This window comes from Acyrthosiphon pisum, chromosome A2 (genome assembly GCF_005508785.2).
Source record: "Acyrthosiphon pisum isolate AL4f chromosome A2, pea_aphid_22Mar2018_4r6ur, whole genome shotgun sequence".
Taxonomy (NCBI): domain Eukaryota; kingdom Metazoa; phylum Arthropoda; class Insecta; order Hemiptera; family Aphididae; genus Acyrthosiphon; species Acyrthosiphon pisum.
Genome location: NC_042495.1, coordinates 76,258,595 through 76,286,114, shown reverse-complemented (window position 1 = coordinate 76,286,114; position 27,520 = coordinate 76,258,595). Strand labels below are relative to the sequence as shown.

At 28.6% G+C, this 27,520-nt stretch overlaps 1 protein-coding gene across 1 annotated transcript in view; it reads left to right on the top strand.

Annotated features, from left to right (window-relative positions):
• The window catches only part of LOC100570947, a 109,118-nt gene that overhangs the window by 16,541 nt on the left and 65,057 nt on the right, over positions 1 to 27,520 (top strand). Inside the window, exons 7-8 of the mRNA XM_016801557.2 lie at positions 46 to 175; positions 4,476 to 4,600. Coding sequence (XP_016657046.1) covers positions 46 to 175; positions 4,476 to 4,600 — 255 coding nt within the window. The remainder of the gene's footprint in view (positions 1 to 45; positions 176 to 4,475; positions 4,601 to 27,520) is intronic.

Below are 27,520 nucleotides of genomic sequence, written 5' to 3'. Positions count from 1 at the left end.
TCTATGAATAACAAATTAAATAATTGATTTATTTTTAATTTTTAGAGTATGAGCGAAGAAGTTCGTAGACTGAATATATTGCGCCATATAGCGCAACTATCCAAAAGACTGCCACACTGTCGAGAACCGTCATTGAACCAAAGCTGCTCGTCCATATATAATGCACATTACTTAGGTTATTATCTTAGAATCTTAGAACTTTTCTCAGTTATTATTCGTTTTTAAATATTTATGAAATTATTTTCCTGTGATCCAAGTGCCGATCACAAATATGGCCCATATATTTTAATCTCTTACAATTTAATAATTATTTTTATTATTACTCCATACAAATTATTTTCCTTTTGAAAAAATTTGATTATCTTATGTCAAATTCTATTATGATTGATGTTAACTTGAGACTTCAATTTTTATATTTATTGATTTCCTAGTTATTAGTATTATTTACATTAAGGGGACGTTACAGTGACATTTGGTATCTCCATCTAACAAGTGCTTAACATAGCAAGTTTTACGCTCAGCAGAATACGTTTATCTCAGTTAATTTAAAAATTAGAGCAAATTGACCTCCTATAAAATTTTAAGGTAAGATTATTATCTAGACAATGACATAGGCTTTTTATTATATTTTAATTTTAAAGCGAGCTATGAGTATTGTAAGATGTACAAATAGTTTACAATTTTAAAATACATATAACCTGATTTAAAATAAAATATAATAAAAAGCCTATGCCACTGTATTATATATATATTGTGTATATGTAATAGTCTTACCTTTAAATTTTATAAGAGATGAATTCGCTCTAATTTTTAAACTAACGGAGAAAATGTGGTCTGCTGAGTGTTAAAGTTGCTATGTTACACACTTGTGAGACAGAGACAACAAATGTCACTGTGACGTCCCCTTGAGTCATACAATAAAATACTATTGTTGTTTGTGACAATATCGCACACTTTTTAAGGGATTTAATATGGATTGTTTTTAAAATTTGCTAATAACACTCAAATACGATTTTAAACTATATCATAAAAAAGTAAAAAAAAAACTAAATAATAATAATAATAATAATAATAATAAGTTATTGGGAGTTTTAAACTTTTGGATTTTAAATTATATTATAGACAATATTTTGAAACCAAAATTTTACATAATTTTATGAACTGTGTTATATGAATTATACATATTTGAGCGCTGTTAAACATGATGTATATGGTCGAGTCCTTTTCATATTGAACTTAATCTACTATGTACTAACGTGGAAACTGTTCAACATAATGTAGATCTTATTTTATATTTTTATTTCAATATCACTATGCAATATGTTCATTAGCTAAGTTATTTTATTATTTGAAATGTTTTCTTAACAGTCTGTCAATTTGTGCTCTATATTTAGATTTTAAACTGCTTATCAATTATTAAATAGATTCATTCTCAAGTATGTCAATATGCATTTTAGATTCAATATTCTAACAGATCATATTCTTAAACGAAATTATCAATTTGGTTATTGTGGGCCATGTGTTTTTGGTATGCACTATAAAAAGAAATAGAAAACTTTACTTTCAATTATCTTGTATTTGTGTGTATATTTTATAGAACCACAAAATAAAAATACATTAATTTTTTTTCAAATTAAATATATAATTTACGATGAGTAGAGAGCATACAAGTCTTTCAATTATTTGTTATAATCTCATTTCTAAATATTATTTAAAAAAGATATTTGACCACTTCATCAGACCAAATATACAAATTATATTTATTATATTATGATCTATTCTAATTTTTAAACATAATATTTTGTGAAATTAGAAAAATACATGCTACTAATGAGGAGTAGCTTTTCCTAAAGATTTCTTAAGGAAATTAATTTTAATCACATTTATTAAATGACCAGAATTATTTTTCAAATATGATTAATTATTGTTAATTTCAACTTTATACTAAACTTTCAAATTTATAATACTTTACTATCTTTTACTGAGTTAAATGTCAGTTAGTCAAATTAGAATCCTCAACAACTAGTCAAATTGTTCTATTTTTTTTTTTTTTTTTATGTTATAATGAATGCATAATTAAGTACTTGAATAAATTACTAACAATTTAGAGCTGCATAGGCATAATATTAAAAATGTGTAAATTACAGGTATTAGCATATACTTTCTTTTATGTCAAAATATATTATCATTGGGATCGCAACAGTAAACTCGGGGGTATATTAATGATAGTAAGTTAGAACAGTTTTAAAGCGCCAGTATAAAATAACATTGGATACTATTTTATTCTCAAAATAAATTATAAACATAATTATTTTTAATTTAGGTCCTATTAAAAAATAATAATAATAATAATATTCTAGCTTGTAAAGCTATCATATTTTTGTAATTTTAGTATTATTGAAAAGTGTTAGGACAATTACAAATTTGTAAAAACAATTTTTACGTTTTGAAAATATTTTTATTATCCAGTTAACAATAATCAATTTATACCGTTAACTAACTTTTTACAATTGAATTATTTAATAAAGATTTATTTAGCTAAATTCATATAACTATACATATAACTCCATAACTTGATAGTTTTAGGACTGTAATAATTAACTTCTGAGAAAAAAATGATTAAATTGTATTTAAGTAATAATAAATAACTAAAATGAGTTTGTAATGTATTTTATAGAATTTTATATATAAGATTATGATTAAGGGTGTCTGTACTGGTTTTTCCAATTTTCCGAAATTCTTAAAATCTAAAAATTAAATTTTATATTTTAGTTACACTTTAATTATAATACTTCAAGTTGATGCGGTGTATTTTATCAACGAAAATTGACTTCACAGGAAATACTATCAGCAATTTTAAGTATAATAATAATATATATATTTTAAATTTATACATGGATGTAAACATGTAATCATTATGAGCAAAGAATAATAGATTATTGATTAATTAAGTCTAATATTGTTCAATAATCAGTTTAAATTCTCCAAAAAGTTAACACTAGTAATAACAACATGTCTTATAGGAAAAACTCTCACGCCCTGTAAATAGTTTGTTTCGTTAATTTTTTTTTTGTTATTTTTAAAAGAGAACATTTTTCAGTTTGGATTAAACGCCGAATTTTCATTTTACTTAAAATAGTGGTAGAAAAATACATTTGAAAAATAATAAATATTGTGCATTATTCAAATACATATTTTAGTTTCTATAATTATAATTTAGAAAATCGGCCTATGATTCGATATGCAAAATGTTTTCTTCTTTTAAATAAAAATGAATTTAACTAATCCGACTATTCTATAGGGTGTGAGAGTTTTTCCTGAGAGACATGTTTTTGTACTAAAAACGCATTGGCTTAGACAGTTTTATTACTAGAGTTAACTTTTTGGAGAATTTACAATACATCCACCAGCTTATCTACCAGCACTGAATATTGAACAATATTAGTCTTAATTTATCAACAATAAATTATTATTGTACTTAAAATTGTTGATACTATTAATAAACAACAATATTATACCTATAACTTTATAAGTAACTCATTTGTGTATGTCAGTATCTACATTTCATATAATAATCAATTTCAATGTTATAAAAATGGTTAAGTTTAAACATTTTTATGCAATTCCTCGAGAAAATGCACTGTTAGTATTTTAAATAAAAGCCCGATTCACATCTTTTTTTATATTCAGTACATAATGTTATTTTTTAAATTTCTAAGTTCGTTTCGATCAGCCAATGCTTTTAAAACTGAAATAGGTTAACAAATTATAAGGAAATTGTTTTATTAACAATGCAAATAATATATTTTTAAAATGTATTATTTAAATGTATTATTTGTAATCAATGTTCAACATGATAGGCCAGATGAAATACAGTGGAACCTCGATAAGTCGAAAACCTTGATAAGTCGAAAAAAATTCCGTCCCCTTGCGAAAACCTCGATTACTCGAAAAAAAAACTATAGATAACTCAAACATTCTGTGCTCCGAATATGACGGATAATGACAGATAATTTTATAAACATTTGTCTAATCGGCTTGTCCGTTCCGATAATTTTATCTAATCAAATTTTAAGTCAAAGTAAATTAATAAATTATCTTTTATAAAGTTGCAACACATGTTTTATTATATTTTTTTGTAATAATTTGTTTATTTAAATAATCTGTATAATCACATTTTTTTACATTGTATATTATACATATATACTAAGTACATAATAATTAAAAACTTTAATACATACATACATTTTTAAAACTCTTTAAGTCAAATTTTTTTTCTAAAACCTTGATAACTCGAAAACCTTGATAAGTCGAAAAAATTGCATTTCCCTTGAATTTCGACTTATCGAGGTTCCACTGTATGTATTTGATTACAAATTCAAGCCCTACTAATAAAAAACTAGGTGTTCAGAAATAATATGTGTCCTTGCTTATTATACATTCAATAGTATTAACACTTGCTTAATATTTTGTAGAAGTAAAATCAAATTTGAGGTCTCTGGATCAATGGATGGCCCAAATGGAAGTGAGATTAAAACCCAATTATTTCCGAGTCAATTGGAACCGCCGTGAAATCAGGCAAAAGGCAGAAGAGCACAAGGTAAGATTTATTAACTGCTATAATAGGTAGTTAAGAAACATTTTTATATACAATTGTATTAGTATGCTTTTTATTTGAATATCTTACAAATTAGAATCAAAGTTAATAATATATTTAAATACATAACCTCACCTAGTTACGTATTTGGTAACTATTAACTAACAATACATAAAAAGCTGTACAGTTAAACAAGCAATTACACGAATAAACATATATCGCTTTAGGTATTAATAGTAGTTGAATCATTAGTTAAGTTCTCTTATTCAAAATTACTCTTTTAATGTGGTTGGTTACTGCAAGAAGTTTGTACCAAAAATTCAAAATGTCATTTTAAAGTCATGTATTGTATATAAAACTGGAAATGTTTTATCGCTTGTAAAAAGCAACAAACGTTTTTTTTAATTCTGCTTATGATATTGTACATACTTACACGATGTATATATTTTGATATAAAATACATTGTTGTTGCTATATTGTTATACAATAATTTTGGATTTCGAGTGTTATTTATTTATCAGGCGCTGTATAGACATTATACAATGTGAGTGAATGTAAATAAAGTCATCTATCTTGAGTTTTGGCAGGAGTGATTTACTAGCGATTACAATTGATACACGTTACTATAAGACGTAAACCAAGAAGAGGAATATTTTATTCTGTATGGAACCTGTACATAGTATGAAAGTAATCTGCATATTCGAAATAAATAAAAAAACAACCGCAAGGTAAATCCAAAAAGTAATTTCAAATACTTTCGCATGTTTCTTGGCTAAAGTAATCAATAGCATTTCTTTAAAATATCAAAATAATATAAGATGTAAACGTTACGCCCGTTACGGTATATTTAAAAATCAACAATAATTAAAACATCACAAAAATTTTGTTCAACGTGTGAATTAAGTCGTCTCGAATTGTATGCTGGCTGGGTTGTGAATAGTACATAAGTATATACAAAAAATAAATCATTTTGTGATTGGTATTAAGTTGTTAAGTCATGTCTGTCGAGCAGTGTGATATCGAATTGCCATTTTTGATAATGATATTAAATACTTATTTTAATTTTAATATTCGATGACCATGAGTTTTATTCCCGGTGTTAAATTGCTGTAATTGGTGGGAGAAACTAGGCGATTATTAATTCTTCTGGTTGGTATTGTAAGTGTATTCTATTTTAATTGGTAAAAATTAATTTGTTTATTTATAGTACAAAATAATAAATAATTGATTATTCAATATCATAATTTTTAAAACTATGGCTATTTTACCCATCGGCCATAATTTATCATTAACTATAAATACTAGTATTATGTATTGTTAACGTCATTAAGTGAATCCTATACAGAGTATAAACATAAATAACGTAATATATTATATGTTTTGTAAATAATGAATATGACTTACCTAGTTTCCTAAATTATATAAGTACTTCTTAGAGAAAATTTGAAATATGTAAACTGTCAACATCATGTGTGTGTGTGTGTAGTTTATATATTGTTATACTTTAAAGATTAAAAATTATTATTGATATAAAATTAAATTGTATTCACCATTATCAACACGATTCAATTCCAGTAAAATGTTATAAGTGTTTGAATTCTTTCAGTTGAAATATGGCGCGTTCCGATGAAGTCGATTTACCGGTTATCTTTGCCTACCTTTTGTGCTTTAGTGTTATTTTTAATAAATACCAATCTTATGGGATGAACTAGTTTGCAAAAAAAAAATTCTTTTTAAATACTGATAGCGGGAAATTTAATACCTATGAAGTATATATTACCTATTGCTTTCTTAAATTATTGTTTAATTATAATCGTTAAATTCTATTTATTATACTCCTAAAATATTTTATAAAGAATAAAAGAAATTGTAGATATTTATTTATTCTAAAATATTGTTTGTGTTCATTTAGTGTTTTCTTTTATCAAATTTTGATATATAATTTAATTTTGCATCATCTATTATAGTATTATAAATTATAATTATTATTGATCAAATATAATTGTGTGCAAAATAAAAACCACTTTAATCATTAATAATATGAATATTAATATTTATTTTAAGAAAAAATGTTCAGCCTATACATACATTTCAGATCTTTTTTATGTATAACAAAACTATGTAACCATGTAAGCACTCCAATTAATTTGAAAATTAAAATAATGAATGTAAAAAGGACTTCAAAAACGCGCGAAGAAGAAAACATTTAAAACAGTATTACAAGTAAAATTGTGTTTCATATTTCTATATATGAAAAAGATGTAGATAGCTTTATTACTATCGAATTAGTTCAATTACGTGAGTATTTAACTTTGTGTGAAACAATAATTTATTCTAAGTCCTCTGAATAAGAATATTCTTAATATTTGTAAATTGTTTTGGTAGTCATTAATTGACGTGTTCCCCAATCTATACACTGATTAATTTTATTGATTTATTTAACTATACCAAGTATACCTACAACCACAGCCAAGTACAAACTTAACTAAAACTAAAACTTGACTAGATTTGAAATTTGGCCCTATAGAGCCTCAAAAATCTTATTACGAGCTTGCGTGATATGGATGTGCCTATTGCAGATTACGAATCTGGTTTAAAAAGAACACAATATACTTGTTACTCTTTATCAAAGTTTAAATAGTATTTTATAAGACCAGCTAAAAATCAAATAGTGTAATATATTTTATTGGAAAGTATATAGCCATGGAGGTACTTAATATATAAACAAATATAAAATAATAATTGGGTATCACATTTGAATTATTTTACATGAATCCGAAATGTCATTGACACTATATTATATTATAGTTAACGATACGATAGTCTCCCGAGGATTATAATTTCCAATTATGTTATGTGAATGCCTTAAAGGCCTAGGCTGTGTTTATATTATATTATGTCAGAGAAGCAATGTCAAAATAAAATTGTTCTGTGAATGTACTCGTCGGCTGCATTTCAATGATTATTATAGATAGTAGCTACTATATAGCTACTGAGTCTCTTCTTTGGAAATGAATCAAATCAAATCAATAGCATTGTCTTTAGATGTTTTATATGGACCAATATAACATAATATACTCCTTAATTGGATCCGCACCAGTTCTTATAAGTCCAAGCGAGACAATTTTAACCGTGTGTTTATGTGCCCGTGTTAATAAGACAAGCTTTACTTTACTTTCTCTCAGCGTGCAAATCCCATTAAACTGCAGTATTTATTTACTTTTTAGTTGCTCGTATTGAATTTTAAACTCACTGTTTACATCGCGGGTTTAAGTCTAGAAAGTAGGTATATACAACGTAGACATGGAATAATATAAAAATGACATTCGATCAGCTGATCGCGTTTTTGTTTACCTAAGATCTGAACTCTGGAGTCTGAACCTCCGAGAACCACGGAAACAAGCTCTCGCAACAACACGAAGTTGAGCTTTTGTCTATCTGAGTTACGAAAACGTTTATTATCGTGGTGCCAAGCTTCCAAGGCCAAAATCTCCCGATTCGGTCATACTACACAGTGTCGTAGGCTTATATGGCCTAATGAATACGCTGCGAAATTATTCAGAATTATGTTTTTGTTGGCATTATAAGTGCTTCTCATTGAAACGTTAATAGTATAATCTATATAGGTATATACGCATGATTAACATAATTTCTATATGCTTAAGTAAGTACATTAGAGCATCGCTAATTACGGTTATGATTTAACTGTTAATAACAGTTTAAACAACCATCAAAGACTATTGGGACCACACTTCCTCTGGTCGGATAACGACCGCTTTAACCTATCGTTTAATTACCGACATAACCGCCCAAAGGTATATAGAAAAATGGTAGAAAGGTATGGTAGAAAAATTAGATATATAGTGACGATTAATATAATTTTATACATTTCGTATTTGTTCGTAATACAATTTAGTATATTATAATGTGTGCTTTATTTTCTCTGGTGATCGTTGTAATGATGTACATACTACATACCTTAATAATTAACCGTTGATGGACTTTATGTTATTATGATATATCACGCTATAATGTTTAGGTTATATTATTGTGTCGAAGAAAGCAGCTGAGGATGTTTTTAACAGCAGTATTTAGTTTTAACAACCTTTTTAGTTAATTTTGTTTAAAAAAAAGTGTTTGTACATTGACGATTTTCAATTTTTTCCGATATTAACATAGGTACTAATTATCACGCCATTATAGTATACTAATGCAAATTATACATTTAAAAACAATACATACCCATATTCTTTATTCTGTTCTACTATCGATTGTTAAAAGCTGTATGTTTTTTTTATAAATCTTGCAGGTATTTGCCATTTGCTAACATGTTATATTTTTTAACACATATTATATACTCGTTGGGTAGGTATAAAATAATTTGTTGAAAACCATAATTTAATTTACTATAAGGTTTCTAACCCTTTTAGTACAGTTCAGATAAATACCAAACAAATAGTTAATTTTTCAAATTCCTACAAATCGCATTAAAATTAAAACATTGATAGAACACTGTAAGAACAGGGGAGGCTTCTCATTTGAAAAATAAGTTTGTATCATCGCTTCCCCAGTAATAAAAAAAATTCAAAAAATTCAAAAAACGGCCTTTAGCAATAGGTATATTTAAAATTCCAAAAATTAGAATTTGAATAAAATCATTATTAAAGGAAATTTGGATTGAGATCATGATTGATGTTCAGTGTTCACCCTATATAATATAAAACGAATGTTTCGAATGTTTCATATATTATTATGTATTCGTCTATTATTATTATTTTTACAACACGAATACGATGGTGTTGAACTTGATTCAAGGTCGTATACTTTCATTGCGAAGAGGTGTATAGCGTAGTTGTAGAAGTCAAAATGTCCAGGCAAGATTTATATGTATATATATAGGTTGGATGATTAATCGGTTTCTTCAATAGTGAAGTAACAAACACATTTTGTATATCTGTTGTTATGCAGGTGTGCGATGAATAAACTCTATAGTAATAATAAGAAAACTTAGATACCGGTGTCTTTGAAAATGAGTTTTATATAACATCGTCGTATAATATAACGTTATTACTGTGAGCATGATGTGCGAGTCATTGTTGGCTTAGATTAAATAGGTTCCAAAACACTGATGAAATTCGTAATTATTTAGGAGCGTATACACATCAAATACTCAACACCTTGCGAGTAGGTATATTTTAAGACTAAAATGTCAAATGATTTATTTTAAATAGTGACTGTAGACGTAGTTATTTTCTACCTGTGCCAAAAATTTAACATTCATATAATTTAGTTTCTATTAAAAATATATATAATATATACCTACACATCTTATTCAATATAAAACGTGGGTATATTATATAAACTCAACTACCTATATGTATTATTTAATACAAAACATTGGCACATACAGTAATCAGACTCATAATAATTTACATAATGTATAGATAGGTATGATTTTGATACTTTTTACTTCTATTTCAATTCAAGAATAAAAAAAAATTGGTCTCACAAGTATATGAATTTAGATACAATGAACAATAACTTGATATTTCTTATTGTAACAATAGTATAATAGGTAATTCGTACACAACATTTAATTTGTCATCATTATTGGTATATTATACTTCATAAAGATAACTATACACTCATTAGCATTCTTGATGTGCCCGTTATAATAAATGTATTTCGCGTTTCCACTTATACTAAACTATAATATATGATATGAATTATTATAATTACTATAATTTTTAATGGTTATTGCCGACTTGTTTACAAATTAGAATTTTAGTTAAATAATATATGTAATTTTAAATTTGTTAGTACAAATTCGATGTTTTCTGAATATTTTTCATATATTTCTTAAAAGTATATAGACGAACTTCAATCAGTACTACGGTAAAATCATATAATCGAATATATTATGTATAAATATTATAGATTTAATAACAAATAAGTATGTAACCACCGCATTCGGGCACTTGTTGTCGACCACCAGATGTATGTATAGTAGAGACATATCTTGTTATAACTATTATCACCTAAAGTATTCCAAAATTCAATTTGGCTTTGAAAAAATGCCTATTTTGAAACACTTGCATTTTTTTTTTTAAAAAAGCGCATCAATAACGTAATATACCTATTATGAACCCCAAATTAAGTTTGATGCAATATTTCAGCTATGTATGAACTTCTGGACTTCGGGTCTTATATCTTCTTATATATTTATTTGATTAATTATTATTGACTAGGTATGTGTAAGGATTAAGGAATACGTGTTATTATGTTTTTCTATACCTATATACACCGTATAGTATACGAGAAGAAAATAAAGCAATCGACATTCGACGCGCGTGCTAACAAAAGCCTATAACGTGAGGGTGTGGGAGGAAGAGGGGTTCTCGCCGTCGTTGCAGAATAGTTTCGATAATAATAAAATTAAAAAAAAATTACAATCAATAGACTATATATTGGAGCCGACTGCAGAAGTGCAGACAATGGTAACACGTCTCGTTTGGCGCTATGCGCTGTACAATAGGCACTATATGTATGGCCATAATACTGCAACATAAAGGTACATATATCGAGTATAGGTACTCTGCGAAACGAGTTACACTAATGTGATGCGAGGTTGAATTATAATAACCGCGATGATTGCTATTATTATTATTATTGCTGTGAGAAATTATTTCGTTTCCACCGAGCACTATGTATACATATATAAATATATAATATTATATAATATGACTTCTGACACGATTTCAATTATCTCTTATCCTTATATATCGGTGTTCCATCGAATTCGGTATTTTATTTTATTTTTCAAGACTAATGAAACGCCACCGCGACGGCGCGCTGCAGAATGTTTTGCAACGTGGAAAGACTCGTTGTTTGGTGTTTTCAAAATTACTATTATAGAATAAACGGTTTCTCTGGTTACCTTTACCTAACAGTCGTTAGTATAGTGCCTTGTGCCTATCTAGTTATTCTGCAGTATAGTTGTACGCGTCATCATACCAAATATTATTTTTTTGCGCTTACATAGCAGCTAAGTATACTATATTATATTCGCCGCCTGGGTGACGGAGCTATAATCCTGTGATCTTTATTATAGCGTATAGATAATAAAGAATATTTAATTTTTAACTATCCCACTGTATGGATAAGCCAAAATAAAAACTTAACAAAATAATTTTTGGGTTAGTGTAGTAGGTATATTATAAAGAAAAAAGGTATTATATTGACACGCTAAACCGCCGCTGCTATACAGTGACATATGTATTTAATTTGATTTTAATTTAGTCAATATTACCGCTATTATTATTAGGTACACTTATAAATTATAATAATAATAATACATTATAGAAACTTCTGCAATAATATACAGTTAACACACCAAATTTGTATATTCACATGCCGAATAGTTATATTATATAAAAAAAATCTTTTTGTCATAAAAGTAAAATTTATATATTACAGTACCTACCAAATACCAATAATATGTATAATATATAATTTTATCTTCTAGCTTATGTTAATGTAGTAATAATAATGTCCTGTGTACATTAATATTTTTGGAAAATTTCGTTTGAGGATTGCATAAATATCTTATTTACGAAGTACGTGTGCAATTTAATTTAAATACATATATTCTTTATGAATATAAATGTACCTATAATATACAGTTGGTAGGTATATTGAATATTCGGTTTGGACTTAGTTTTATTGTACTTGTACACACCCGTATGTTTCCAATATTTAATATAGTGATAGTCTATAGTCTCTATTCTATTGATACTATATATATATTAGGGACTCCTACTATCTACCCACTTCCTGTCCAAATTTTTAAACGTATATATTTAAATATTTTTATATTTATCATGGAAACTATAAAGTTTAAATTCAATTTTTTAAAATAATTACATAGTTAATAATTTAATAAATTAACTCTATAAATTTGCTATTTCTTATTCTCGCTAATTAGAGATACCTATATTAAAAAACCGGTATAATATGATCATTTTTTTAAAATTATTTATTTCATTTCTAGTATTTCGTTAAACAATTAAATCGTATTTTTTTAATAATCATGAATTTCTATAATATATATAATGTTATGTAATAGTTTTTTTTAAATGTTTTTTTTTTATGTTTCAAAAAAATTAAAAAAAAATGTTATGTCGTGAACAAATACGGCAAAATACTCTGTATGGTTATAAATAAATATATATAAATTATAAGTTATAACCTAACCACATATTATATTATAATAGTTATTATACTATATTTGAACGTATTAGTGTCTCACGAAGATATTCTAATTTAAAATGTCATGAAAACTGAACACCGTTTCACTTCAAGTTTGTTTAATTAATCCTCGTGGGACATCCTGTACATATATGATTAATTCTATAAAATGTGTTTGTAAACTGTACGCTTTTCACGTCAAGACGTTATCTACTTATTATACCTTCACTTATTCTTCTCGTTTCAAAATCTTAATAACAAAATCTCCATTTTTTCCTATTCATTTTTAAATCATTCAAAGTAGTTTGTCGTTGAGTTATCCGATGTTATTGTTGACGTGTCTACTATAGACTATAGTATATATAATAAATGGACCGAAATTCGCGTAAAAATCTGTCAACAGTGAACAGGTACACAACGCTTCTTAAAAAATTCTATTGTTCGATATCTTATTTGCCATCAATGAAATTGGTAACTTTTTTCACATATAATAATACTGTCTTGACATTATATATATTGTAGGATCTTGACGATTTCGCTTAGATTGTTTTCGTGCATCCATTTACTTATTTTGCCGCTGTTTGCTCAAACAAAAGAACCATGAATATGCGAAATTGCTATCATGTATTATACTAGTAGAACGGGTACAGGTTAGTCAAAATGTGTATCACGAAAAAAATTTACCGATGATCACCGTTCTTTCTCTAACCTATTATTAAGTTCAATAAATGGATTTTAATATTAACGGTCCCGGTTATAGTTTTCGATTACACAATTTAGTTTTAGTTGTATAGTAATATCGGTTAGCATCGGTAAAATTCTGCAATCATCTATAGATTTTCATCCTCCAAGAATAAAAACAAGAAGTTAATTTAAAAACGAATATCAGTTTAGAATAAGCACCCACTGGATATAATCATAGTGTTGAGTCAAATGTGTATGAAAATTATACAAAGCCCTCCCAAATAAAATTCATACAAGTCCGCGTCCGTCTACTTATCTGACGTCAACTTCCAATATATGCATAACGATATAATTCTTCGTCAATATTCGCCGTGGTCATATCATCGATTATCTAAAAATTATATAACTTTTTTAATTTTTATATTTAAAATATACGGTGATTTTTTGATTTCTTTACAAAAATCTATTGTAGGTGTATATTTTTAATTTCATAATCAGAACTTTGAATACTTTCCTGAAAATGTTGGTGTACCGAATATTGAATAAAATTGTATTATTATTATTGAAGAAACAACCAGATGTGTTCATTATAAAAATTAAAAAATATAAACCATGATACAAATAGTAAAATATTATTTTTTTTTTTTTTTTGTGAACATGTAATGTTACCTTACTCGATAATATTGATAGGTACATAGGTATATATAATATAAGAAGTAACATTTTTTTTTTAGAAAATCAGTGTAGCAGCTTTTAAATGGATCACTACGTGTATAAACGATCTGCAAGCACACCGCACGCACACACGCACGTTTTCGATACGACGATTTTCCTCGCGGAGATCGTATCGCGCGCGGCCGATGCAGCGTGTACCTATACCACGTATCCGCGTATTGTGTAGTTAACAACCAGCAATAGGAATCGGATTTGTTTCACGTGACGGTAAACGTAATAATATTACACGCACGACGGTGATTTACAGTTCTATCCATTTGTATCTCTCTCTCTCTCCACACATACACACACACACACACGCACACACACATAGGCTAGTGGAATAATAACAATAATCGATAACCGCGGCCCGACCAGATAGTGTATATACCTAATGTAGTCTTACCGCTGCAACGAACACCTCCCGACGCAATGTTGGGCTATAATATATATAATAATCATAATACTGCAAGTCGTATGCCGACGAGTGGTAATTCAAAAACAACCATCATAATATCATATACTCTATATAGTAGGTACCTTTACAATAGGTATATATAACATTATACGAGAAAAATATGCAATCGGGTCATTGTAACGGAATTTTATTCGACACGGTCTATCATTATATTATGATGATAATGGACATTAAAATATAATATTATATTATAAATTATAACGTACCTACAAAATATAATATAGTCGTTGATAGTAAACATCCGGCGACCTCCGGTAATCGGTATACGGTATATCATTCGATCGTATACCGTAATTTTAAGCGAGCATCTCGCATTGTTCTTGCGGAAACCGACCGCGGTGATCAACCTGCAGTGCGTATTCGGAAAAAACGATTTTTTTTTCTCCTCTCAGACGCGTGGTCGCCCTGAACCTGGTTGTAGGTATATGTTGTAGGTACCCATTATTCCACTCGGTGCAGTAGCAATAACATTTTATATAAGCAGCAATTGGCGACGACAGGACATAATCTGCGGACTGCGATGAACAAGAAATTTATCGTTTCGTAATAATATGAATAATATTATTATGCCTATACAGTATACGTGTATATGTATAGTAATTTTTACAACAGGATTTCGCTGCTAAATCGTAGGAGAAAGTTATAATATTATTGTACTGAAAAAATCATTATTATTAATTATAAGAAGAAAAAAAAACGGACGCAGTTTTTGTTTTTACTTCCTATATCCTTTCGGATTGTGGGCCGTGTCAAACCGTAAATATGTGTAATCATCATTTAGTGTAGTCCATCTCCTATTGTAACGCGCTAGAATAAAATTGGCGTTTGTTGTGCGTACATAATTCGTATATTTATCATAATAATTTCCGAACGGACACAGTCGATTATTCTGTATTGGTTTAGAGAAAATTATTATTTTATTTTAGATTTTTTTTTGTTGCTCTACAAATGAGAAATCGCTTTATGACATTATAATAATAATTTTTCCTTGTCGGCTGCTATACTGTGGACAGTTATCAATAGTAAATATTAATATTATATTATTATTATCTGTTAGATCCAAACTTTAATGTTTGGTATAAATTGAAAATCTTATTAACGATATTATATAGGTGTGTAAAACAATAATGGATATGATTTGATATAATATTATTATATATTTATTGGAGTTTGGGAAAAATCATTACTGCACGCCCACTTTTTAATTAAAAATAATAGCATTAAATATGCATAATATAGTATTTATATATATAACATATTATAATTTACATTAATTAGGTACCTATTGTGAATTTGTATACATATGATGTATTGTTGTACGCCTACAAACTGTTATTGTGTTTAATTTACGTACCTATATAAACTGCAGTTGTTGGGATATTTAAATTGATACATTTTGGTATTGATAATATTTTTCGTCTTTAATTTTTTTTTCAGAATTTGTAGGTACAGCTTTGATTTTCTGGTTTCATATTATGATAAAGATGGGCGCTTACAAGTTAAAACATATTCTTATAATTTTTATCGCGTTTTATTTGATATTTACTGAAATACAAATTTATTTAAACAATTTTACTAGGTTTGTTTTTTGTAATTTTTATTGCTTTTTATCGTTATTATTATTTCGGACCATATAAATTCTTTCTATTGTTATTGGACGCAGACAACGCCATTCACATCATATAGGTACCACAGTTTGAAAACATTCCTCGACATGCTTAGTCGGTTACAAATAAACATAATATATTATATTGTTGTAGTAGTATATATAATATGTATCATCAGTACCAGTACGACAAATCTAAAATTGCCTTTTTTTATCTATCAAAAATAACGGTACAAAGTATCAAAAGTGTATCTATTGTATATGATTTGATCGTACATATAATTTATTTAGTTTATTATTATACATATAAAAGTGAGCAAACTTTCGTATTATAAATAGGTACATATATAAGCATAGTTTATGGATACATTATAATATATTTAATATTTATAGCTATGCTGAATCGTTTATACATAAAACTTAAACAAATTCAAGTTATTCATGTAAATTTCAGTTCAAAAGTTTTTATTTTTCTCATGTTATAACTTGTGAATTGTTTTACAACTATCTATTTAGGGCTAAGTGCAATCAGCGGCATAACCTTTAATAAGCTTTAAAAACATATAGAAAATTTACTAAAAATTTAATATTTTGTTGAATAAGACACAAGCGCATCACATTTATGTGTACATATATTATATATTTATATCGTGCATTACATACCGTACTTACTCATACAATCCTTCTCTTGGGCTTAAATAAAAATTGTGTTTGCTCGTCAGAAAATTAAGAAGCGTTAATCTGTCTATTGTCTTGTAAGTATGCCATACATAAATTATTCGTGTCCGGCCCAGGTTTGATTAATTTTGTATTTTTTTTTTAACCGCACGTGGTTCTCTTCGTTTAGATATACTGGTTATTGTAAATAATTATAGTAACTACGTTTTGATGTTAGCAACACACCATAAAGCAGCTGTCGTTGGTTCCTTTGTCCGTTTTACTTGTGTCGATATTTTTTACCTACAGGAGTGTAAGTAATAAGTGTGTAACGAAGTGCAGTTTTTGTCAATGCATAAAAAGATTTCTATGAATTTACTATACTATTTTTTTAAATATTTACCATTTGGAATATCAGGTTATCATAGATGAATGATAAACACACCTATACATTTATACTTCCTCAATAATAGATATTATAGTGATAAAATTATTGATCAGAAAATACAACGATTCCGTGAATTCATATCGTATTGTTATGTCTCATATTATGAAATATGAGATACCATACGAGGGTATATAACGCGATATATTATAATAATAAATGCGTTTATCGTTTTAAAATGCTGTGTTTGTGAACTTTCGATTGTTTTTCATACATTGAATATTTTATCTGAATTTAAATAATAAAATATAACCATTTCTTTTAACGCCGAAGTCTTCATTTTAAACTTAAATATGTATTTTTATCATGTAATAGATATCATACATTATAATATTTTACATTAGTACTGGAATCGTATAATGTGATGTGACAATATACTGTACGAATCATTTCCTGAATCGTGTATGACTACGTTTCAACAACTCGTCCCATATTCCTATCGACTGAACGTTTAAAAAAAATAATCAACATTTCGTAATGTGATGCGTATAACAATAAAAGTACATAAAATATTGTATTTAGACATAAAGTGCTGACAGTCTCTAGATTTTACTAAGATTTTTCGACTGTAGGCGTTTTCCCTGAAAAAAAAATGAGTGTGACGACTTTGTTTCTTACATTTTCGTATATCATAGCAGTAGACACAATAATATTATGATTTTATTATTAATATTTTTTTTCTTTTGAAATTTAAATTTCCCATTGTCTTCTGAATATCGAATATGTTCCATCTAAGGAACCATTGAGGCAACCACAATTTTTGTATTAAAAAGAAATAATTTTTTTACTTTTTATACACTTTGAAGTACTTACCTATAATATTATACAACTTACATTTCACAAAATGTCGTACAATATTTTTTATCCTAGTGGTTTTTAATAAATTAAACTATGTTAAATAATAGATATATGTTCTTACACTATAGAACTTAATATACCTAATTTACTCATAAACTTGCTAATAACTTTTGTATAATATTCATATAATATTAATATAATACAATAATGTGCATTAAATATATTCCAGTGGCATTCCCACTTCATTCCTATGGGTGTGAAATAAACTCATGATAATTTATATGTTTTTATCGATTTTTATATCCCTGTATAGTAACTCTTAAAATATTTAAATCCTTGTTAAATACTCGTGCAGCCTACCTCAATTTTAATTTATTATTCATCTATATATTTAATACGGTGTATATGGGCTTATCACAAACACATACTCCTTTCATCTCGTGAAATTTTTTTTTCTTAATCTTTTGAATACTCACGATTGCCGTCCCGACAGCATGCACATGACGTGCAGTGTGCGCTGTATACCTTACTGCCCTCTGCAGCCATTAAAAAAAATATACAATATATATATATTATATTAAATAGTATATATAATATGTAGGTGCATTGGTGTATAGAAAAAAGCATGCAAATGTGCAATGTCGTCGCGGTTGTAAACGTCTTTGGCTTAATGATAATTGTTCGTGTTCACGCACGCACGCGACCGCGTGTAAGTATAACATATAATATACGTTTATATGTGATATAGGTACACGTGCGTCGGGAGAACTTCAGAAGAGGAAAACCGTTTTCTTAAACTTTCACTCGATATATTATAGATACCTGCCTCGAAGTCTCCTCGGCGTTTGTTGTTTTCGTTTATTACGTTTACGCGTACATCCGATCCGATAAGATTGTGGATCTCTCTAGAATCCATACCTACGCCAGTGCGTATACCAAGCACTGAACATGGAGTCTCGCTGACGACTTCTTCCTGTATAAGAATATATATTGGATAAATTAGATATTTTTTATTTTTATTTTTAGACAATATTTACCACATCGATTGTGGGGACTAACTATAAATATAATAATATAATACTCATTATTCCTTTTTAAATTTGGTTTTTGTGCTTATCAAAAATCTCAGCATTTGAAAAAGCCAAATTACAACTACCAGCTCAAAATAAATATTATGCTTGTGTAACTGTAAGGCTTAGAACTATAGTTTAAAATAAGTAAAATTGGAACACCCAGTGCAGAAACTGTTCAAACCACGCACCTGACCAGAGCATTTATTTAAATTTATCTGGGTACCAAAATCGAAATCAATACCGATTTCTATACTTTCTTGTGCCCTATTGCTGGGGTCACCAACATCAACTGGTCGATCTTTAGAGGAATATTGGTCGATCGTATTAAAACTTAATTATACCAATATTGGTTGATCACGTCGTGATCTTAATCACACTCTTACATATTATATACAAAGTAAAGTATCTACCTAAATAGATACGCTAATGCGAAGAAAAAAGTACAATTTTGAAATTTCCAATAAAGGAATGATAAAATATGAATATTATTAGTATGCTGTATGTAATAACATACCTACATAATATACCCAAATAAATAGTGGTTGTTCACCAGATACTTGACATTTTAAAGTAACTCGCTCGTTAGAAAATGTTGGTAACTTGCCCTATTACGTTATACCTGCATGATTTCGGTTTTTATAAATTTTATTATTTTTTAACATAATCAGTTCACTAAAAAAAAAAATTATACAAGGACGGTACTTCGTAATGTATTAATTTAAAAACCAATTTTGTTCCTTTTTAAATGACGGTTTATACTGTAAAAGTATACACTAAAATCGGAATATCTTTTTCCCGTAATTTTAAGAACCAAATACGTAATCATAGTCCAACAAAAACTGGTTTTTAAGTACAAACTAAAATTGAAACAGAAGAAGTGTAAGGGTTCCAAGCTCTGAGAGTGAGTCTTTAAGTCATAGCTATGACTGCTAGCAGTCAAAGACACACCGTTATAATTGCTTCCTACCTATGTATAATTGCCATTTCGCGGTTTCGGTTTACAGTTTTACACTTTTTCGTATAGCCACTCGTTATTATTATTGTTATTGTTGTATAATGTGAAAATGACGGTTGCAAAAAAAAAAGCGTTTTATACGGAGCGCGGAACGTTTTTCCGCTTTTCTGCGCAACTCTTCTGAGGACTGTGTTTTTTTTTCGGTGTGCGGAGGCCGTAAAACTAGATAATAATATTTTCTCGTCGTTATATCCGATGACGATATAATATTATACGTGTTGATGGTGATAAATATACCTATATAAAATAGTGACTGCGCATAGTACCTATATATAATATTATATAATAACCAGCAATCGAACCGAATAAGAGTCGTCGCGGACGAACAATAGGCCATTGTTTTTATTCCCCCTCGTTGTTTTTTTTTCTCGTTTAACAGATCTTTTTAATCAACACCACCGTGTTCTTATTAATTAATATTTCGTACTCTGCGTGCTTTCCGAACCATACAGACCCACGGTAAATGTTTATATTATATATATATTATAAAGGCGCGTGTTGCGTGTATAATCGATTTAGGCGGTGGACCGCGGCGGCGGCGTTTCATTACTGCAGGTACTGATGCAGTTGCGCAACGGTCGGCAAACGTTTTTATTAGACTGCGCAACCGCACAATGATAGTAATACATTACGTGGGTAATGATGTATTATATTTGAATTTTTTGGCCGAGACACATTTGAGTATTGGACTGGTTCGAGCGGTCCTGTACATAAGCTCTTATGATTCTTAGCACCACAACGCGCATTTTTAAGAATAGGCACCGACTTAATTTATACAAAGTTGTATATAAATATTATGTTTTAGACTTCAGACGACGTTTCAACCACGTGTCTTGTTGTTTACTTGTCTTTGTCTTACAAATACATATTATACCACAACATATTATAACGAATTTGCGTTAATCAGAATTAATTATGTGTCGCTAGCTTTAATTTAACAGTGACCCATATTATCAAACTTACAGGTTAGAACGTTATCTGTGGATATTTATCGGTTATTTTACGATACATATTACATTTTTTAAGCGAGTGATGAGTATGTAAAATGATACAGTTTAATCAGTTTATAAATGCTTATAGCTCTGTAAAAAAAAAAAAACCATTTACAAACACTGTAGATAATGTTCTTATACATTTAAGTTTGATCAAAGTATGAAACTAAACCAAAATTAACATTAAAAATTGATTCTACTGAATGCAAATTAGCTATGTTGTATATGTTCGCGTAAATCCACCGAGACAACACATGTAGATATCGGGTATGAGATGTCCTTTTAAACGCCATAATTTCAAAAACCCAGATCACCCTATAATTTCTAAATTCTTATTCATTTATAATAATATATCTATTCAAATGTTCAATAAAGATATCATAATTTTTAAGTAATTACTGATAATACTGTCCTTGTGATGAGGTTAACTATAATAGTTAACTTAACCTAACAATCTCAAACTGAATGGTTTGCGAATAATTTATAATATTGTTATAATATATAGACTGCCGCAGCACATTTTAATGCTACAAAATTACGTAATAATTATTAAATATATATTATATTAGGCGTATAATAGTTAGATGAATTTAAAATAAATGGCAGCCATATTATATTGATGCAGAGAGTTGTAGCAGTGGTAGTGATTTCTTTGAAATATATTATACAATCATTCGTTATTGTATATATAGCTGCAGTATAATATGATGAAGGGTCACAAACATGTATAATATATGATATATATTATAAACCTATCTGCACGTCAATATTTTATTTTATTTTATTTAATAATTTAATATTATTTCCTGTACTCGTGACTCGTAACTTGGATAAAATACTATACTATCATTATTCATTGCAAACTTAATAAGAATATAGGCAACACGCGGCATAGTGCCGATTTTAAAGTGTTAGTGTGACCGCGACAAACGGTTTGTGGTAAGAATACTGTACAATCCGCACATAAACAAATATATTATACATTTTAGGTACATATTATAATATAATAATATAATATATTATATTCATGTGTATATTTGGAGCGCAAGAGTTATGTTTAGGTATAATTCGTATTCCTTATACTTTATTTATGATAATTTTATTTTCCGTACATAATTTAAAAATATTCTAGAAAATTACTTTATTATTGAATATTATTATATATTATATACAATCGACCAAATACTATTTAAACGTATTTCCGTTGTACGAAAGTAATATACAATAATAATTATAATAGTAATAATTAACCAAAGTAATAATATTTTCACTAAGCCAAAATATGTCCCTCAATCGCGTTTTGAACATATGCCTATCGCCAAAATTATAGTTTGTTCACTCCATTGATCGGAATGGAATGCTTACATTACAAGTAATTTGATAAATCATTTAAATTTTTTCTGTGTCGACTCAGCCAGGTTAAGTCACTGTTATGATTGTAAATTAACTCAATATAAATATGTAATTAGACTTTTGTATTTCCGTAAGATATACCTATTTATATTGTATATGCGATAACTGTTCTAAGCCCAGCTTTGGGTTTGGGGCGCATAAATTAATAAAATAAAAAAATAAAAATAAAAAAAACTATGAACATCAATGATCCTAGACACGATGATGATAACAATATTATTGTCGTCATCAAACGTTATCCGATGGATGAAGAAGAAAAAAATACAACACATGCGACATGGGTATATTATAGGCGTAGATGTACTGCAGTGATAGTTTTTATAGATAAACGTATATTGTGTCGGAATAAGAAACACTGTTGGCAAACTATAATATAGTGATGAGGAAAGAAAAATTGAATAATAAGAAGAAAGAAGAAGAATAATTAATGAGTCTTGGTGTTCTGTCGTCGGCGGCCCGAGTCTAGGTAACGCGTTTTGGGATTGCCATATTGACGTCGGCGGCGTAATCGTTGGCGTACTGGTGTCCAAGCAGACAGTGGTCGCACTGTTTCGGTTCCCGTCCACGTTGCTACTATTGCCTCTCCGTCGGCCATACAGCGACCCAGGCTGGACGACAAGCAGTTCCGCGAACAGCGTGGTAGGTGGTTAATAGTGCTGGAACGACACTTAACAGCGCTTTTTATTGCTGCTGCCAGCCGTGATGCGGTGGCTGCTGCAGTTGCTGATACTCGAACAGTTGCGGTTACTGTTTGCGGAGCCAGATTAGCATCCGGGGCGAGGCGGCCGCCAAGATCACTGAAACGGTCACGCTGATGGTTGACGCATTAAATTTATCGTCGTCGCTGGCCCCGATCTGCTTGCGGTACTGCGGTGGCGTTGGCACTGGTCACTCGTCGACGGCGGTCTCACCTTGCATCAAGGTACTCATCGTACTGACACTGCGAACCCTACGAAATAGTTACAGTTACCTATGTTCATGGATGGGACATATATAATATTATGCTGTTTTAAGTCTGTTTATGTTTTTGCAAATATGTTTATGTGTGTTAGTCGTCATCGCCGAATAATGTTGACGCACAACCATATTATATTTCTTATTATTCAACTCGTTAAAAATCATTATTTTTTATGATAATTACTATATAAGTAGGTAGGTAGGTAATTAATATATTTACCATATTTTCAGAGTTGTATAAAACAGGAAAACTAAACTGTTGAGCGAATCCCCTGCATAGGTGTATATACATTTAGAATCAGATGTTCTATTCTTTTCAATACATTATTTCATATTTCATCTTCGTTTCGATAAAATATTTATATTTATTAATTACTATCTCGTGTTTTGCAACTGCGTGTACAGGAAAAAAAATCCAATTAAATTTTATTATTCTATAAATATATATAAAACAAAAAAACGTGTGTTATTAATTATTATTATTTTAAAGACTGAAGAAAAACAGTTATTAGAAAATATGTACGAACCTATAAACACTGTGTAATGTGTGATAACCGTGTGATAAGCAACAAACGGAGATTTTTCATCGTGGTAGCAGTATATATGGGTACCTATACACACTATATATTATATTATATACATATTATATTATATATAGTTGTGTAAGACTTTCTCGCGCGGAGTAACGATGCATGTTCGAATCTGATATAGTACAAGTCAAAATGACGCGAACGATTTATCCGGTCGGTTTATTGTATTATTTATGTGTTTTTTTGTATATTATTATTATATTAATGTATTTTCTCCACGAGGGAATAACATACGTATAGGTATAATGAAAATACGGAAATGGTTATGAAACAATGACGTTATAGTTATCTCTGCTGTTGTACAAAATATAATATTACGGGTAATAGTCACATTTAAAGATTCTTATGATGAACACTGATATACCTAACACTGATATACCTCATCTAAATCCGAATTACCTCGTCTTAAAGTAATTTTGAATCGAAAACGCTACATCGTCGTCATTGTTCTATATAATACTGCAGTTATATTAGCTAGTTATAAGTATAATTGCCCATCTTTGGGCCATGGTTATGGGTGTTGGGGGAGGATGAGGGTTGTAATATTATTATAAAGTAATATCGTTAGAAAATAATTAAAAACGTATGTTTATTGTGTTGAAATAGTAATAAATAATATATTTTATTTAATTGCCATGGTGGCAGGGTTACTGCATCGTCACCTCCTCTCTATTACAGACCTGGCTACAAGATACGTCAGCATAATATCTCGAAAGTCGAAACTCTTGCAATCTTCGATCGTGAAAAGCTATTAATCATTGTAAAAAACAATAATATTTCAATTACGCTCGCTCTAGTCTTTGGTGACTGCAGCGTTTTTCGGGACGAACCTATTTTAGACCAATGGTATACATATTGTATAATGTATATATACTTACAATATACTCGTCGACAAATAAATAGTTCCCCATTTGATTATACGTGAAGTATAAACATATAAGTATATGCACTTTTGTTCGATTTTAATTCTCGGAATGGAAACTATATTATATTCACGCTTTCTATGATTTATAATCTTGCGTAGTATCGATTTATTATTGTTTTTTTTTTTAATTCACCACGATCAATTATTATTATTGCTGAAGGTCGCGTTTTAGAAATTCTATATAATGTTTAACCAACTGGAATTTGGCAACCGGTGTTATTATAGTATCTATACTGTATAGTATATATGTAGGATGTATATTATTATTATTGTAACTATTGTGCATGGGTGTGTATTTAATCTCTATCAGTCACACGCGGGATTGGCGGTCACGTATCGTAGACTTCGGGTAATCATTATTTTGTTCCCGGAGAAAACGAGTTGGGCAAATTTATAAACCGCACACATAGGACGTGGGTATATGATATTCGTAATAGTTGCAGTACAACAAGTGTTAGTTGAAATAGCTAACAATTAATTTTTTTTTAAAACACACTAAAAATTCAAGGAACAAGACAAGATCCGCAGCTTTGAGTTGTTTTAATAATTATATATTATATACCTATGTATATTATTTACATTATTATCATATTCATTAAAAATTAATCATAAAACTGTCATAATTATGAAATCGGCTTTTTTTTTAGTTGTAAAATTAATAAAACAAAAATCCGTTCTTATAAATTTATAATTTATAATGAATAATAACATATAGATACAACTATATAAGTAAGATATTTTTAAGTAGGTTCTATGTTCGATCGTTTTTTTGATATAATTGCCGATAAGTCACGGATAAGTCAGTTGTATTCCGGACACGAGCAAAACTTGTTTTCGTTGCCATATTTTATCAGAATCTTCAAAACAGCATCTTGCGCTGTATAGCTGGTATATTTACCACGTAACAATTACAATGCCGATACCATGATAAGTTAAATTTCTACACTCGGACAATATTAACTATATAGTTACATGTTTGACAAGTTTATCATGCAGTCCATATAGTTACGATGCAATATAACAAGTAATTACGGTTAAGACTTAAGTAGTGTTAGGGCACTTTTAGACAATCGTATACTATATTATTATTTAGTGTGCTTTTTAGACAGAATTTGTTAGTTATTTCATTTGTAAAATTCCAAGTTAAGTATTCTTAGTCTTAATAACTGCAAAGTAATTTACCATTTATTACTATAGTGATGGAAACAAATTGTATGTACAGATTAGGTATTTTATTATTTTTGTTATTGGTATTTACTATTTAGTGTTTTTGATTTCATATTCTGATGCTAAATTGATATGCACAACTACTCATAAACTCTTTAGTTATCCATACTAAGCTATTTATTTCAAGTTAAGATAAGAGTAGGAAATTCCTCGAAAAACCCTTCTCCACTCTTTTAAACAATAAAACATTCAATATTATATCGTTATCTACACCTTAAAAATATTCAAAGAAATATTTTGCCTAAGAGTACCGCTATACATGTAACGTGTTAATTGATAATGAAATAAAAAAGCGTGTTATTATAAGTCTTAACTTATACACATACATATATGATAATGTATAAGTATATAACTACTTTTAAGTATTATGCTCCGGTAGCTATAAAAACATTTCTTTTTCTTATAAAAACCGACTGGATAAACGAGTGCTAAAAAAAATCGTGTTATTGTGTATTCATATATGCAAACCATTTCAAACTTTTCAACCGATATATACCTATAATAGGTATATTTTATATGTTCGTTTTACTACAGTAGATATTATAATATAATAATAATACACGTTAATATAATAATAATCTAAATGTCCAACTTTCACGCAATCGCACATATATTATATCGAAATAGTGCTCTTTAGTCTATATTATATTATGTGCTCTATATACATAATATAATAATAATATATAATATGGTATTATAATCATCCCGCAGACGTGTTTAAACTCTTAAGTGAATAATCACCGCGTGTATATAGAGAAGGACGCGCGTAAAGTATTATAATAATGTGTGGCGAGCATTATTATACTAAATGTACAAGCTAGCTGCGGGTCTCTCTCTGCTCTCTCCAGAGCTATAATATATTATAAGTATTATTCCTGTATAAATGCATAAAAATATATACGCCTAAGTCCGGGATACCTGCGACGCGTACACTTATTATGTCTTAACGATCCTCCCGCGCGCGGTATATTATATATAATATATAAGAAATATAATAATAATATGACAAACCGTAGGTAGTAATATTATTATTATCGTTCATTAACGACGTGACCGTATGTATATTATAATAATAAGCGCTATATCGTTAATCGTACAATGA